Source organism: Ananas comosus, linkage group 1 (genome assembly GCF_001540865.1).
Source record: "Ananas comosus cultivar F153 linkage group 1, ASM154086v1, whole genome shotgun sequence".
Lineage (NCBI taxonomy): Eukaryota > Viridiplantae > Streptophyta > Magnoliopsida > Poales > Bromeliaceae > Ananas > Ananas comosus.
The window spans coordinates 11466185-11483073 of NC_033621.1; the positions used below are offsets into that span (position 1 = coordinate 11466185).

At 36.9% G+C, this 16889-nt stretch overlaps 1 protein-coding gene across 3 annotated transcripts; it reads left to right on the plus strand.

The window, feature by feature from the left end:
• LOC109710792 (BEL1-like homeodomain protein 4) lies at positions 6443 to 15999 on the plus strand. 3 transcript variants are annotated; one of them, XM_020233568.1, is made up of 5 exons: positions 6443 to 6634; positions 6907 to 8308; positions 9710 to 10095; positions 13534 to 13594; positions 15234 to 15999. In XM_020233568.1, the coding sequence occupies exons 2-5, from the start codon at positions 6989 to 6991 to the stop codon at positions 15723 to 15725; spliced, it is 2259 nt and encodes a 752-aa protein (XP_020089157.1). In that variant the 5' UTR covers positions 6443 to 6634; positions 6907 to 6988; the 3' UTR covers positions 15726 to 15999. The 3 variants fall into 3 exon arrangements, with proteins under 3 accessions (XP_020089157.1, XP_020089149.1, XP_020089141.1); XM_020233560.1 differs by having other exon boundaries at positions 6444 to 6634; positions 6904 to 8308; XM_020233552.1 differs by lacking the exon at positions 6443 to 6634 and having other exon boundaries at positions 6641 to 8308.

Consider the following 16889-nt stretch of genomic DNA (forward strand, 5'->3'; position numbering starts at 1 on the left):
ACTGCTATATTATACTTTTCATTAGACTCTTTTGTTATTTTATACCACATAATAAAATTGCGTTAGAATATATTTTGTACGATACAACTGTTATAATAAAGACTTTTTCGCTCGCCTCCCCCCGCACTTCTCCTTTTTCGCGCCATACCTTTCTCGTGGCATCTCCCTCGGCATCTCCCTCTTCTCTTCAAAACACCGTTTATTCGATTCTTAACGGTTTTTTGTAACACCGTTGAAACGCTCTCCCCCCACCCCCCACAAAACCCCCTAAAAAAAAATTAAATAAATAAAGACCTATACTAACTCAATTTTGCGACTCGCTTATTAGGATATGTTTGTCTCGGCATAATTGAAGGAGATCATAACAATATACATATTCTAAATGAACCTATACTAACTCAATTTTGCGACTCGCTTATTAGGATATGTTTGTCTCGGCATAATTGAAGGAGATCAGAACAATATACATATTCTAAATGAAAAGTCATCGATTTTAACATTTTTTTTCAATTGTCTTGTTGCTCGATGGATACCGCGAAGAAAATATCAAAATTGTGTTTAATGTTTCGAATATTTAATTAGTTTTTTAAAGTCATGATTCAAAATAAGAGCATTGTAAATCAATTTACATAGCACACTTTTTGTGGTTAGCTAGAAAGCAACTTGCAAGCTTTATAAAAATTAAAATTTTTTAGGATATAATTAAATTGAGTGAAAAGGACATCACCCAAGAAGTTGCGTTGTGGCATAGCATAGAGAGTATATTTATTATTTTTTAAAACTATATTATATAATAAGATTACTTATATATTATATAATTATACGATGTGACAATGAGATTAGCAAAAGATTAAAATAAAATAAATTTGGTCACTGTCGATGTGACATGTGGCACATCAGTGGCTCACGTGGGACGGGAAAAAGCCCTCCATCGTCTTCGAAAGTCTGGATCCGAGTCCGAGTCCGAGTCCGAATCCGAACCGAATCCAAATTCCGTTCGAATCGAGTTCAAGTCGGTTCAGATCAATTTATTTAACTTAAACAAACTAAAATTTAAGATAAGGATATTTTCAACACAACATTAATTAATCCTTATGTATGCGTCCATGTCCAGGTTTGAGTCCGAGTCCGTTAATTTAAGCTGATACCAAGTCGATCGAATCAGCTCAATTCGGTTTTATTGCAACCCCTTAAGGTTTGAGTCCGAGTTCGAGTCAATTTCGAATCAATTGGGCTCAAACGGGCTTATTTAAACTATAACTAGTCCGTAATTAATTAGGTAACATTCCATTCGGTATCAAATCACAATAGAATTGAATTTATCTTTAATTACAAAAATTAAAATAAATTTGATTTTGGGATTAAATAGTTTGCTCAGAATACGCTATTGCTCATATATAATCTTACGGTTGTTAAAACAAGAAAAGAAAAAAAATAAAGAGGGTATTTTTGAGTAGATGCATGATTTAATTAATTACACGTAAGAAATATAAATTATGCCAAATAATCTGATCGTAAACACTCAATTTTGCTTATATTTATATATGAATATCAATTCAAATTATCACAAATTAACTCAAAACACAGTATTTAGTGAATTCTTATTAGTGGGTTCGAAATAGTATTAATTAAAGATTAATAATTAGCTAATCCAAAAATCTTAATTATCCCTACAATCCTACAGATGTGATGTCACATCTAAACTACAACCCCTTTTATTTTACCCTCTTGCTTTATTAAATTATAAATTATATTATACTATATTTTATTTATTTATTTATTTATGTTCATCTAGTGAATTATTTTGTTTATTTTAAGGGAGGATGGTGTATTGAAAACTAAGTCTATAGACTATGAAGTATACAAAAAATAAAAGTACTCCAATAAATTTTTTTTTTTTTTGAGAAAAACCAATAATTTTGTAATTGCACCAAGTTTAATTTCCAAGGAGATCTTAATTTTTTAAATTTGTGTTAAAAGTAATGTATGGAGGCCCCTCAAATTAAGAACTTGATTTTTTTAATTGAGACCTCTCACCTATTAACTTTTTAAACTGAGTAATTTTAGCAAAATATATAGTTTGAGAATATTATCAAATTACTTATTTTGATTATACTTTAGTAAATAAAACTATAATAATTAAGGGCTAGTGGTCAATAGATATAAAGTTGTTAAATTTAACAATTGAACAACTCAAATTTTTTTTAAAAAAAAAGAAATTAAAAAGGTCATTTTAGAATGATTTATAGTTAAGGGATCTCCATACATTTTTCACCTTTCTTTGTCACACGAGCAAGTAGTAACTTTAATTTTCCCAAATATAAAAAAAATAGATGCTTTATATATATTTATATTTATTTTCTTCAATATAATAACATTAATGTGAGCTTCTCCTTTTCAGGTACGAGTGTGTTGCTTCTAAAATGACAAGCCCTAGTTTAAAAATATCAATACATAAAATAACATAGACTAGGTAAGTGAAAGCAACACAATTCCCACAAAATATGCTACTCTAATTATAAAAAGAGACCCACATAATTAATATGTATATATATGTGGAGTGGGTAAAGGGGTCTAGCTATATAGGTTGGCACGTGTGAAAGCATCATTGGCACGTGAGAATACTATGTTGCTTCAATCAAGTCCTTTATGTCGAAAGAACTATTAATTGATTTGGTAAAAATAAAAAAAATTATCACATCAGCACCAAATTGGGCGTATCTACTTACAATGTCAGTAGCCATCTAAATACAACGAAATATAATTTTAAGTACGCTTTTTTGACAACACTTAAAAGATGCGGCTGTACTATTTAGCTAGCAAATATTGAAGTTTCAAAAAGTGTCGTCATATGAGTATAGTCTATTATATCAAACTAATTTATTGAAAAATTAATTTTATTATTATTTTAAATTTTTTGACATTTTAAAATGTCAGAAGCGTCAGAATTTATCTTACAGTAGACTATTTTAGAACATTTTTAAACATCATTCATTATCGTAAAAAAGCATCATTAAATGTTATTTCTTTTGTAGTGGCTTCACCATTTGAAAATTTTTTGACCAAATCAATAACAATCTTTTGGATAAAAGTGAGTCGATTGAAGCTATTGCAACTATTCTTGAACTATTTCATGCTAGATCGATCGTTTAAGTAGAATAGTGAGTCGATTGAAGTTTTTTATTATTATTATTTTTTTGAAAAACATGATTCACTAAGAATGTGAGACCCCAGATAGTCCTATATATAAGATAAAAATAGGGCTAAACTCTTAACCCGGCTTAAGCATTTTGGGTGGTGGCTAGATCCAAGAGGTTAAGAGAGTTAAGCGTGCTAGGACGGGAGTAGTCCTAGGATGGGTGACCCCCTGGGAAGTCGGTGTGTCACAAAGAACTTTAAGACTTTCCTTAATTGGACTGCGTTTTGTTAAATAGATATTTTAAATAACATAAATAATTGATATGTGTATATATCAAGAACCTAATTGTAATATTGAAAGGATAAGATCCAATTGTGTAATCAATTATTATTTGGATGGTGATATATAAATAGTGGTCCTCTAATACTGGGTTGTTCAACTCTCTTATCTTTTTATGTTATGTATCTTTGTCATTGCTTCTTATGTTAATACATGTGATATGATTCAATGAGAATGCTAGAACCATTTTTGGGCCAATTTTTATTAGATCACTAATCGATTAATGGATACAATAAATAACTGACAAAGTTTAAGAACCTAGTTGTAAATAGCAAATGAATATATTAGCACCCAGTATATAGTATGCATAGTGGTCCTCTCCCCATGTATATTATTTTGTTATCTTTTTTGCTACTTCTTTTGTTAGTACATGTGACATGTTTCAGCAAGAATGTTAAGATTATATGTTCTTAAACTGATTTGTTATTAGTTCGAACTTCTGGCTAATAGAAATATTGAAAGTATGAAGGCCGATTGTGCCCGTTCAAACTCACTTTTGTTAAACAATGTGACGTATCCAATAAGAACTCAACCAATCCAAAATCTTAAGTTTCTGGGATGTGAACTCATCATGCATGCTAATTATTCAATAAAAAACTTTTCGCATATATATAAATTAAGTTCTAATAAATTGTGCAATTAAATATTATTTGGATTGTGGCATATGTATATTTATATATACAGTGGTCCACTCCATAACTATTGGAAGCTTAGAGAGAGGGTGAGGGTCATGTGACATCACCACCAAAAAGGTGATGCGGAGAGATGGTTGGGGTGTCATCCATCAATCCGTTTTGCAGTTGCTAATCTTTCATGCCCACACACACACACACACACACACACACATTCATAGTTGTAGTAGTAGTAATTAATCTCTCTCTCTCTCTCTCTCTCTCTCTCTCTCTCTCACACACACACACACACACACACACACACANCCACAACAGGTAAAGAGTGATATAACAAGTTTGAACCACTACAACATCGTGAAAAAGCAAATGCAAAATTCATTTGCTTCCGAAAAGCTAAAACCGATCAAATTCCAAACCTTCAAGATTATAGTTCACATTATGAAACCTTAAAACTGCATTATCAGATCGAAAAGTGACAAATAAAGATTTATGAACTTACAAACTTCAACTTGAGCGCTATCGTCCTCTGCGGGTAGGTCCATCCTACGACTTACATTTTCCACGACCTCCTGCTCAGCGAGAATATATTTGAATTTTATGGTGCCAAATATCATAACTGTTACTGTCCAATTTTTTTTCTTTGATCAGATTAGCAACAACTTAGTTTTGAGGCCATATTATCTCACTAAGTTCACACAGCGCATAGAAAAAAATTCAAAAATTAGCATATATATATATATATATATATATATATATATATATATTGTTACCATTTTCTTTCTAGCCATTCGTTCCGTGAAGCGACCCTTCGATCATCATTTGGGTAGTTACATGTAACAATCTTAATTTCTCCATATATCACTCTGTGGTGTGCGCCTATACTGTCTTGTTGCTCAAGTGTCAGCTATCAGGGTCCTCTGTCTTGATTCGTAAGCTGGTAAGACTCGAACAGCACATCGTCCGTGCCTGATGCCTGTTATAAACGGCCGTTATGAGATTCGACCCCCGTTATGTATGGATGTGCCATTGATTTTTTCTTCGAGTAACGGCTGTTGATTTACTTTTTCTGATGTGAAAATTATCCTTAAATCATGTGTTGTCGAATGGCTCAATCAAGTGATTAAGTGGATTTTTTTTTTTTTGGAGGGACCACAAAAGATAGCATGATCAAGTTTATGAGACTTGGATTGAGTTGGTGCGACGTCCAAATCGCGACGGTTCAATAATTGATCAAGACGCTATTGGATCATTACCCGTTACGAGCGGCCGACCGGATTGCACATGTCCACCATCTCACCGGGACCGCTTTTTGATCGGCCGCCCGATGCGCGCCGGACGGTCGCGATCGGCGGTCGAGATCAAATCAGCTTTAGGGCCAATGCAAAGATCCCTTTTTATGGTGGTGGGTTTGGGCCTCACAACCTTATCATCTCTTTTAAGCAGGGCCTCGGAGGCGGAGTAGTGAAATGACCAAAATACCCCTAGCTCCTTCTCTATTTCTGGGTTCACTTCACCAGCTACTGAGAAGGCTTAGTTACAGGCATGTAACAAATGAGCCTCCTCCCTAAGTCAGCATAATGATACAACTGAGGTAAATTAACAGAGTGGGTTTCAGCTGCTGAAATGACAAAAATACCCCTGCATATCTTGCCTGATGTCCCATTTGGTTCATTCCACCTAAGAAAAGATGTGCAAATCACCTACCATATATATATAGTTTTAATAAATAATTAAATGCACCCAAAACTTAATGTCCCCTCTTTCAAATCATTGTAGAAAATTTTAACTTTAACTAACACAAGTCACCTTTAAATAAAGCAGTAGCTAGCTAGAAAGGGATGTCCCTTATCTCAATTAAAATATAAATGGGGGCTGTGTGTATCAATTGACCATTTTGAGTGGGGGTCAATTAATTTGTAAGAGAAAAAAAAAAGATAAAGAGAGAGAGAGAGAGAGAGAGAGAGAGAGAGAGAGAGAGAGAGAGAGAGAGAGAGTCCTCTTTTTGTGTTTTTTTTTGTTCTCTCTACTTCTAATTGCAAAATATATGTTCACTTCGGAATATTATTTTATGCAAGGAGAAAAGAGGAAAAAAGGAAAATAAAAAAGCCAATAAGAGAGGGGCCTTTTCTAGCTCTTCGCCCTGTTCAAGATCACCCTCCATTTCCATCATTTTTTTTTCCTCCTCCTCCTCTTACCTTTCAATTGTAGAAGAAGAGGAAAGAGAGAGAAAATATAGAGAGAGAGAGAGAGAGAGGATATACGGAGAAGAAAAAAAGAAAACAAAGGAAAAAAAAAAAGAAAAAGAAAGGAAAGAGAGCTAAGAGAGAGAGAGAGAGAGAGAGAGAGAGGAGACAAAGAAACAAAGAGAGAGAGAGAGAGAGAGAGAGAGAGAGAGAGAGAGAGAGAGAGATGGACTACAACTACAAGAAGAAGCTTTCAACTCCTCCCCAAGACAATGATGTGTTCTTTCTCTAAGAGCCCCTTCACTTTCTCTCTCTACACCCATCACTCTTCATCTCCTTAGGTAACAACAACAACAGCAACAACAACAACAACAACAACAACTATATACTCTTTCTCTCTCACCACCACCACCATGTAGTCTTATTTGTACATATGATGATGATATGAGGAAGATACATACATAAACATGCACACACACACACATATATAGATATATATGGCCAATTGTTAATTCTCTAGTTAATCCACCTTGTTATTTATTTTACATGTTTGATTCTGTGGTTCTCAATTCGATCCATGGATGAGGTTGTTGTTCTCTTCTTTGTGCAGCAGCAGATACATGTGATTACTCTAAATAGTATTGGACCACCAAAATCACCATGAAGAGAGAGATAGAGATAGAAATAGAGGAGGCATGGGAATAGCCACGCCGCCACCGCCGCCGCACCTAATCATCGGCCTGCCGAAGCCCGTTTCGTCGCTGCAGACGCCGACGACGACGAGTACTTCTATGTCCCACGGCTTCCACCACCACCACCACCACCACCAAGGCGGCATCTTCGGCTTCTCCTCCGATGTCTTCGACCGTTCCACAGCACCGTCAACGACGACGACGATACCCGGCAACGCCGGCCAGCACGAGCACGTCGCGCAGCAGAGCCGGCGGGAGAAGCTGCGGGTGCAAGAATTCGACCCGGCTGGCGCGGCAGCCACCGGACACGCTCAGCTAGTCCCGATAGACGACGACACTGGCGACGGAGATGGAGAAGGCGGCGGACAAGAAGCGAGCATGTACGCCACTGCCGCCGGAGGGGCGGGGCACGCCGCCACCGGCAGCATGCTGTCGGAGATGTTCAATTTCGCAGGCGGCTGCCCGTCGGGCGCCGACTTTCTTGGATATCGCCAGCTGTCTGCCATGAGGCCTGCGGCGCCGCCGATGGCAGCCTTTGGGACCGGCGATTGGTACGCAGGCTCGTCGAACAAGCCCCAGCAGCAGCAGCAGCAGCAGCAGGCGATGCACCACCACCCGGCGCTCACCGCCGACTCGGCCATGCAGCTCTTCTTGATGAATCCCCCTCCGCCGCCGCCACTGCTGCATCGTCATCAGCATACGCGATCTCCTTCTCCCCCTCCTCCGCCACCGCCGCCACCGCAGCCAGAGCAGCATACGCAAACTCTCCACCACCACCAAGCCCTAATCCAAGCATTTGGGGACAATTCCGCTGCTTCCTTCGGCGGCGGTCAAGGGCTGAGCCTGTCGCTGTCGTCGTCGCTGCAGCAATTCGAAATGGCGAAGGCGGCAGAGGAGCTGCGGGTGCGCGACGCTGCCATGCTGTACTACAACCAGCAGCAGCAGCAGCAGCAGCAGCTTCACCACTTGCAGTTGGAAGGCCATGGGCAGGTATTGGGGCCGCCGCAGGCCGCGCAGCTGGGGTTCGGGCCGGCCGGGGTGGCGGCAGTGCTGCGCAGCTCCAAGTACGCGCGGGCCGCGCAGGAGCTGCTCGAAGAGTTCTGCAGCGTTGGGAGGGGCCAATTCCGGTCGGGCCGGATCGGACGAGGGTCCGCCGCCAATAACCCTAACCCTAAAAGCGGCGGCAACAGCGGGGCTTCGAGCTCTGCGGCGGCGGCGGCTGCTGCATCCACATCGTCGTCGAAGGAGGCCCCTCCCTTGTCTCCTGCAGAGAGGTTTGAGCAGCAGAGGAAGAAGGCCAAGTTAATCTCCATGCTTGACGAGGCAAGTAGTACTATAATTACTGTTAATTACTCTTCAACCTTTTAATTAGTCAATAAATTAAAACACATGCACCCATCTCTCTCTCTGATCTCTCTCTCTCTCTCTCTCTTCTCTCTCTCTCTAGCCCCACAGCTAAATTTTTGTTTTCTAATGTGAGGAGCCAACAAGAATTCCGGCCGGCAATTGCGTAGAGTTTGGGGTTGGTTGATATCAAGTCATTTTAACCTGTAATTATTGGGATTACTTTTTAAAGAGTAATTTGATGCAATTAATTGGATTTATCTATTCTAGAAGGTGTGGGATATGTATATAAATATATAGGAGTGTTATGGTAACTCTCCCCAAAATCTCATTAGTTAATGAGAGAACCCAAAAAGCATCTCCATTCGGAGTTATATCATGCTCCAGTGGTCCACTAATTTCTTGTTATCCAATAGCATTAGTAGTAAAATGGGTGGTTTTAATTGTTTGCATTCATTTCAAAACTCAAAGAGAGAGAGAGAGAGAGAGAGAGAGAGATTTCCATTGCCCTTCATATATAGTAACAATTCCAAACAACAATAACAACAAAAACAACTACTACTACTACTAGTACTATACTACTATATACTACCCAGTTGGGGCTTTTTAATTGTGTGAGTTGACCTAGCTACAACCTATCTATGGGAGTTGATCCATCCTTTTCTTGTTTTTAAATTTATTCATATGTAAGTTTTTCTTTCTTTCTTTCTTTCTTTCTTTATTTCACACGCTCACAAAAGAAAAAGACACGTTCTGATTAGTTTATTTCCCACACAATCATTTAATTGCTGTGAATCTTTTGTTTTTGTTTTTTTTTTAAAAAAAAGCCCTTTTGATGCATTCCTACTCTCCCCAACACATCATCATATCTACACACCTATAAATATAAATGAGCTAACTGTTTTTTGGCACTATTAGGATCATTCAATTCGATCCCCCTCACCTCTCTCTCTCTCTCTCTCTCTCTCTGTCTCTCACTTACCACCCTACATGCATGTTACTGCTCCTTTCATGGAGATTCATGAAGGAACCTCTTCTATGTTAACTTCCACAGTAAGTAATTGAGCAATCACATACGTAATAGCTGGGTTTCCTCTTCGACATATGGTTTCCTCTCCATCTTACTATATATATATTAAGCAACTACTCTACACTACCCACACACACACACACACATATGTGTGTGTGTGTGTGTGTTTGCTACATATAAAAAGCTTTGATTGTGTATAATGAGACCTCCAATCCTACTTTTAATTACACCAACCATACATATATTATATATAGAGAAAAATGGTGGTTATTTTTATATATTCTTGGTTTGTTTGGTTTATATCTTAAAAAATAAAAACGTCATTTGTGTATTATTTTGGACTGCAACAGGTGGAGAGAAGATACAACCACTACTGCGAGCAGATGCAGATGGTGGTGAACTCGTTCGACTCGGTGATGGGGTTCGGCGCGGCGACGCCGTACACGGCGCTGGCGCAGAAGGCGATGTCGCGGCACTTCCGGTGCCTGAAGGACGCGATCTCCGCACAGCTGCGGCAGGCGTGCGAGCTCCTCGGGGAGAAGGACGCGGGCGGCGGCTCGGGGCTGACCAAGGGCGAGACCCCCCGCCTGCGCATCCTCGACCAGAACCTGCGCCAGCAGCGCGCCTTCCACCACATGGGCATGATGGAGCAGGAGGCCTGGCGGCCCCAGCGCGGCCTCCCCGAGCGCTCCGTCAACGTCTTGCGCGCTTGGCTCTTCGAGCACTTCCTCCACCCGTATGTATATTTACACACACACTCACTCTTCCCTTCCCTCTCCAACTACGTAACTTCGTTTAATTCTCTCATTCTTAATTTCTTTTTATATAAATACATATACATGCATACATATATGTACGTCGTATACACTTCAATTTGCATGCATGGTAGAGCAATGTGGCTCTTCATGTACATATATATATACACACACTAGGGTAAAGTGGTAGGGATAAATATATGTCCCTGTATATATATGTATGGTTGGACCCTGCACTACTTTTCATTTGCTCATTTTAGTAGTCCCTTGACTTTGAAATTTCTTTTTTTTTTTCTTACATAGAAAAAAAAAGATAATCTTAACTTCTATTGATAAAGATTCTTTTAATTAACCAATAATTCTTAATTAGATTATGGTAACGTTAGGCATTTCATAGGAAAAAAATTTAAAGTAGTCAGGTAATAGGGGAGAGTGCAAGGAGAACATATATATGCATACATTTTATTCTCAATACAATCCATTTGGATGCAAAAAATGTTTTCTTTTTCCATGTAAAATACTTACTCCACGGTTTATATACATTTTTTTTTCCATGTAAAGTACTTACTCCACGGTTTATATACTTACATTGGTGTACGTGACAAAATTTTCTTAGTTATTTTTGCCAAAAATATATAAATTGAGAAATTTTACTGGTACAAAGTATAAGCATTTTCTCTCTAGTCTTATTATTTTTTTTTATATTAGACACCTAAAAGAGTTTTTAAATTCTTGGATGAATGAGTGTGAAATTTACACCGTATTTTTTGCTACACGAGCTACATTTTTATTATAACTAAATTATATTATTCTTTTCCTAACAACTTACTAATGAATGTATATGCTAGTACACTTGTTATTGAATCTATGAGTAAATATACCTTGCATTGTTCCTATTTATATATATATATATATATATATATATATATAGAGTGAGGCTACTATGCTATCGGAAGCACGGAGCCTTTCGTGCTTCCAGCTCGTTTTCGATGTTGCGACTTTCGAATCGTCGATCGGCTCCGTTAAACTTGATCTAGAGTATTTGGAGTTCCTAGAAAATAAATTTATTATTTTTCGATATCGTTTGCCTAGTAATCGAATAGGCTCAAAATCAACAAATTTCAATAGCCGTAGTGAGCCGTTTGCAAGTTTAATGGTGTAAAAATATCCAAATCACATGAAAATTTTGATAGAAAATTCTTTATACTATATTAAACAAGATCAATATCTTTGATTTAAAATTTTAATGTCATAATTATCACGTTTTGTAAGATTTTTATTTCAGCCGTTGATTTTGAGCGCCCTTAGTTTACTAGGCAAATGATATCGAAAATTGTAAATTATTTTCTTAAATACTTCAAATACTCTAGATCAAGTTTAACGGAGCCGATCAAGATTTGAAAGTTGCAACCAGTCAAAAACGATCTGAAAGCACGGAAGGTCCGTGCTTCCAGAAGCAAGTAGCCTCACTCTCTCATCTCCTCTCTCTCTCTCTCTCTCTATATATATATATATATATATATATATATATATGTATAAATATATATATATATATATCCATTTGGATTTTTGGACACATCTCTCATTATTGGTACTACACCCATTAACTGCATGCATGCTTTTTCCCCCCCTTTCTTTCTCGATTTTGTTGTGCTTTTGGTAAAGCTTGTCTAAATTCTTCGAGATCTACGCTTACTGTGGTTATGCAGTAATTCTTGGCTTTTTTTCACTGCTGTTCTGATGCACTGCTTTTTCATTAATACATATGCTTTTTATGCACACATATATAAATATATAGCTATATACATTCTTCATGTTTTACTTAATATTGTTTGACTTTAATAGATATGTATATATATATATATAAGCCCCAGAGAACTAATGCTGGCCTGGGTGAAAAGCTGATAAAAAAAAAAAGGAAAAAATTTTACTAGCTGCAAGTGTTTACTCTACTTTTTAATTTGAATGATGATTGCAACAGCATTAGCATTATGTAGTAAAATGATTAGCACTTTTATGTAATCTGTGATTACTTTTCCTCTAAAGATTCAGCCCCCTGCATTTGTCCTTGGGCATTGTCTTTACACCAAAAAAAGCTGAGGAAAAGCTTCTCTCTTTGTTTCATTAATTCCCTTTTACAAGGATATGCCACATGCCACAACAACAACCATAACATTCTCTTTCCCCCTTTTTCCTTTTTTTTTTTTTTGTTTTGTTTTTGACTGGTGATAGGAGATTCCACAACCCAAGGACAACAACAAGAAGAACCATAACATTCAAACTTCACTTAATTGTTATAGCTTATGTATTTGGGTATGTTTCTACTGAGTACTTGAAGAATACTCGTTAAGATCTATTAAATATAATTATTAAGATAATTCAAAAGGCATGAGTAAGTGTATCTCCTCACACCAATTCATGAGATAGTTATTACTCTCATACCCTAGTTAATGTCTAAATGAGTTTTCCTCAAGGCACTCATTAGGGGGAAAAAAATCTATGAATTTTGCCTTTTGAAATTTCCCTTTATTTAGAAAAAAAAAAGAAATATGGCAAAAAAATTTCTTGTTGTAGTTAAATTGTGATGGAAAGTAGGACCCTTCTTTTGTTTTTTTTTTTTGGTAACCATGCATGGAGATTGTCAAAACTATATAAGTCATTTTCAAATAGGCATTGAAGTTTTTAAAAAATTGTATTATGATGTTGAACATTTTTAAATTCTAATTTACTATTTTACTACTGCTACAAAAAAATTATTATTGAGCAATTCTTCCTCTACAACTACCTTTGATTGTAATACTACAACACCCTCATCCAAAGGCCATAAATTTTACACTAGTCTTAATTACCAATCTATTTTTTATTTTATTTTTTTAATACTGAAAGCATACAAAGAGTTGACTAAGCCCGAAATGAGTTGTAGACCAAGTATCTCTCATTATTATTTGCACCAAGTGCATGTTTCTCAACACCTGGGGGCCACGTTATCATCTGATATCTATTTCGTTTCATACTTCAATATCTACTCCTCATCTTGCTGCACCTTTTCTCTATGTAAGTTTTGGAAGGTTTGATACAAAGTACAGAATGAGATTGAGGGAAGACAATATTGTGCAGTACAGATGTGTGCAAATGCATTGAGTTGTCGCAAATATTTTGCATTATTACGGGATATAGGTACATAGCGAAATCAAAATTTCATGAAGGTTAGGTACTGAAATTCAAACTTTCAAAACTAAGGTACACTTGTTTCAAACGGTGTATATTAAGATCAGTTTACTTACCTCCTTAAATATTATTATCATTATTTTAAGATCTTGTGGCCTAGGTTTAATCTTAGATTCTCTTCTTTTTTTTTTCTTTTTTTTTTTTTGGTGGGTGTTCTGATCACTCTGGCTACATATATATTAATTTTTCAGGTATCCAAGTGATGCAGATAAGCATTTCCTGGCAAGGCAGACCGGCTTATCCAGAAATCAGGTGTGTCCTCTTCTCCCCACCACTCCTATTAAAAAAAAAAACAAAACAAAACAAAACAAAAAAGCAAAAAGATATAAAAAAAAAAACTCTTTATATATATATTTTTTTATATTAATTGTTGCCTAAAAGTGTAGCTCTGCATGGAATTTTTAATTTGCTTCCTATCCCAGTATTGTTTCATCACCACCTCTCCTACTTTTTTTGCCTGAAATTAAATGCACATGATCTTCAACTGCACCCAATACAACAGTAGTTAATGTAGTGTGTTGGTGTGTTAATTACAACCTAGACATGGAGATCTCACTTGTTTGAATCATTTAATTCCTTACTTTGATCATCTTTACTTCCTACTGGAGTTTTAATTGCTCTCTATTTTTTTCTTCATCTTTCCATCTGCACAAATAAATCTATTGTAGTTCATGTTTTCATTTGCATCAGGCATCATTACACTATACTATACTGTATTTTACAGCTTTTCTTCACTTTTCAAATGCGCCACTAAACTAAACAATTTTTTTTTTCCCATGCCAACATTATAAACAATAAATCTATAATTTTGTATAAAAGCTATTAAAAAATTTTGGTTAAAAATAACAGAACACATATTTAGCTCAATTTGACATAAAAAATAATAAAATATATAAAAATAATAAAAAATAATTGAAAATAAGTTGATGGAAAGTTTTCAATGGGTCTATTATTGAAATTCATTTTATATTTTTTAAATTATACAACCAATGCCTCTTAATATAGTTGTTAGATTTTTTGTAAAGCAATATATTTGTTAACAGTAATATAGATATTGGGGAGAAACAAAGTAGCTTAGTGATATAATAGTACAATGGTATTTTTGAAAAAAAAAAAAGTAAAATATACCAAATAAAACTAACACTAAAGTACAATGCAGTAGAGTGTAATTAAGCCTTTACATTATTTCATTCCCCCTTCTTAATTTGAACAAGTAGCTAGTCCAAAACCAATAATAATAATAATAATTAAGAATTAACCAAAGAGAAAAAGAGAATTAAAAGACAAGTTGTGTAGTGCATGCTTATTTCTTTTTTATATATTTTTCCCTCCTCTTTCATTAATTGTTTTCATCTCAAGTACTTTTGCGTTTCTCCTAGGAGCATATTTGTGCAAGCATGCAGTAGAGGTCGTGGTTTATGGAAAAAGAGTTTACTATTATTATTACTATTATTTTTTTATTTTTTTTTATTTTCTATGCACTTTGACTGGAGGAGTTTGCCCTTTCTTATAGACCAGCATCACGACACCCAGCATTGAATTGCATCGTTACAATTGTTGCATGCAGTGCATGTCCCATCTCTCTCTCTCTCTCTCTCTCTCTCTCTCTCTCTCTCTCTCTCTCTCTCTCNCTCTCTCTCTCTCTCTCTCTCTCTCTCTCTCTCTCTCTCTCTCTCTCTCTCTCCCTCCTCATGTCGCATTGTTTACGATGCATGAATTGCATGGTACTTTTACCACATTTAACGCGCGCGTATAGACAACAAACCAACGTTAATTGACCACTCCACGTACCAAAGAAATGAGCCCACAACACCTGCACCACTCTTGTTTTTTCATCTTTTTAAAATGTTCTTATTATTTTACTTTTAATTTATTTTTTTGGTTGTTGCAGGTGTCCAATTGGTTCATCAATGCAAGAGTCCGGCTATGGAAGCCCATGGTGGAGGAGATGTACCAGCAAGAAGCCAAGGACCATGACGACGACGACGAAGACGACGAAGCCGCCGCTGCCGCCGCCGCCGCCGATGCAGCATCGTCGCTTTCCCCCCCCTCCTCCTCCGGCGTAGGCGGTGCGCCTCCAAAATCCGAACCGCACCCTGGCGGGCCCCCCGCCCCCGGCCCGCAGAACGCGCCGCAGGCGCCCCCGCAGCTGTCGACATCCTCCGCCGTCGCGGACATGGCGCACGCGGGATTGTACAGCGGCCGGTATGCTGCGGCGGCGGCGGCGACGCACGCTTTGAGATTCGGGGCGGCGGGCGACGTGTCGCTGACGCTGGGGCTGCGGCACGGGGCGGCGGGCAGTGGAGGGAGCGGCGCAGGGGTCGGCGGCAGCGATGGCGGCGGCGGAGGCCGATTCGGAGCCGTTAGAGAATTTGGCGGTTGATTGGCAGTTAAGTTAGTTAGTTAGTTCGTTAGTTAGGGTTTTTTACTGGGAGGTGATGGGGGGGAACATTAATAGTTACTTAGCTAATTATTAGGGTTTCAGATCATGATCATAGTGACACTAGCTAGGATTTATGGTACAGGTAAATTTAAAAAGAAAAAAGAAAAAAAAAGAAAAAAAAAGAGGAGGATTAATTAAGAAAGAAATTGATGACAGAGATGAAATATTTTGTCTTTTAATTTTAACAATTTTAAATTTTTATAGCCTTTTGTTAGAGGTACAATTTTAATTTGTAGTGGGTATGACTATATATATATATATATATAGATAAAATATATATTTGCAGGGAATTAATTAGTTGTTAAGAAACATACAAGTGTTCTACGCACACTCTCTCTCTCTCTCTCTCTCTCTCTCTCTCTCTCTCTCTCTCTCTCTCTCTCCTCGTACGGACAAATTAAGGGTTACAAAAACTAAGGAAAGAGCTTTGCACCTCTTTCTCTCTCTTTCNGGATATATATATATATTTTGAAGTAATTAATTTAGCATGAGTATCATCATCCATCGACCTGATTAATTGATTGCTGATCACTGTTTTGATATTGCTGCTGTTTTTTTGTTTGTTTTTAATATATATTTTTTTGCTAAATAAATTCTGTATATATATATATAACAATTTTATTTTAAAAAAATTATAAAAAAATAATTTTCTCCCAAAAAATGATTAATTGTCTTACATAATTTAATATGATATAAGAATAAGATTTCTTAAGTTTTAGTCACTACAACAGAATTAGGTTATAGGGACACATGTTTGGGACACTTTTGAGTAAGTGTCCCATTTATGCTAAAACTTAAAAACACATCTACTAATGCCTAAATATAAAGTCCAATCCAATCAAAAATAAAAGATTACTCTACTCAACCCACCATACCTAGTCCATTTGGCCCGATTACAAACAGAAAAGAAAAAAAAAAAGAAAAATCAATTACCATCTCTTCTTCTCTCTTCACTCAATCTACTGAAATTCTAGACGAAGAGTCTTTACTGTCGTCCTTCTCCGCCACCGCAGCCAATGAGATAGAGTTTCGGCAGTTGCTAAATGCTTAAATAAGTGTTGGTAAATTAGCAGCACTCTTTTAGGTTATAGCGACACTCTTTAA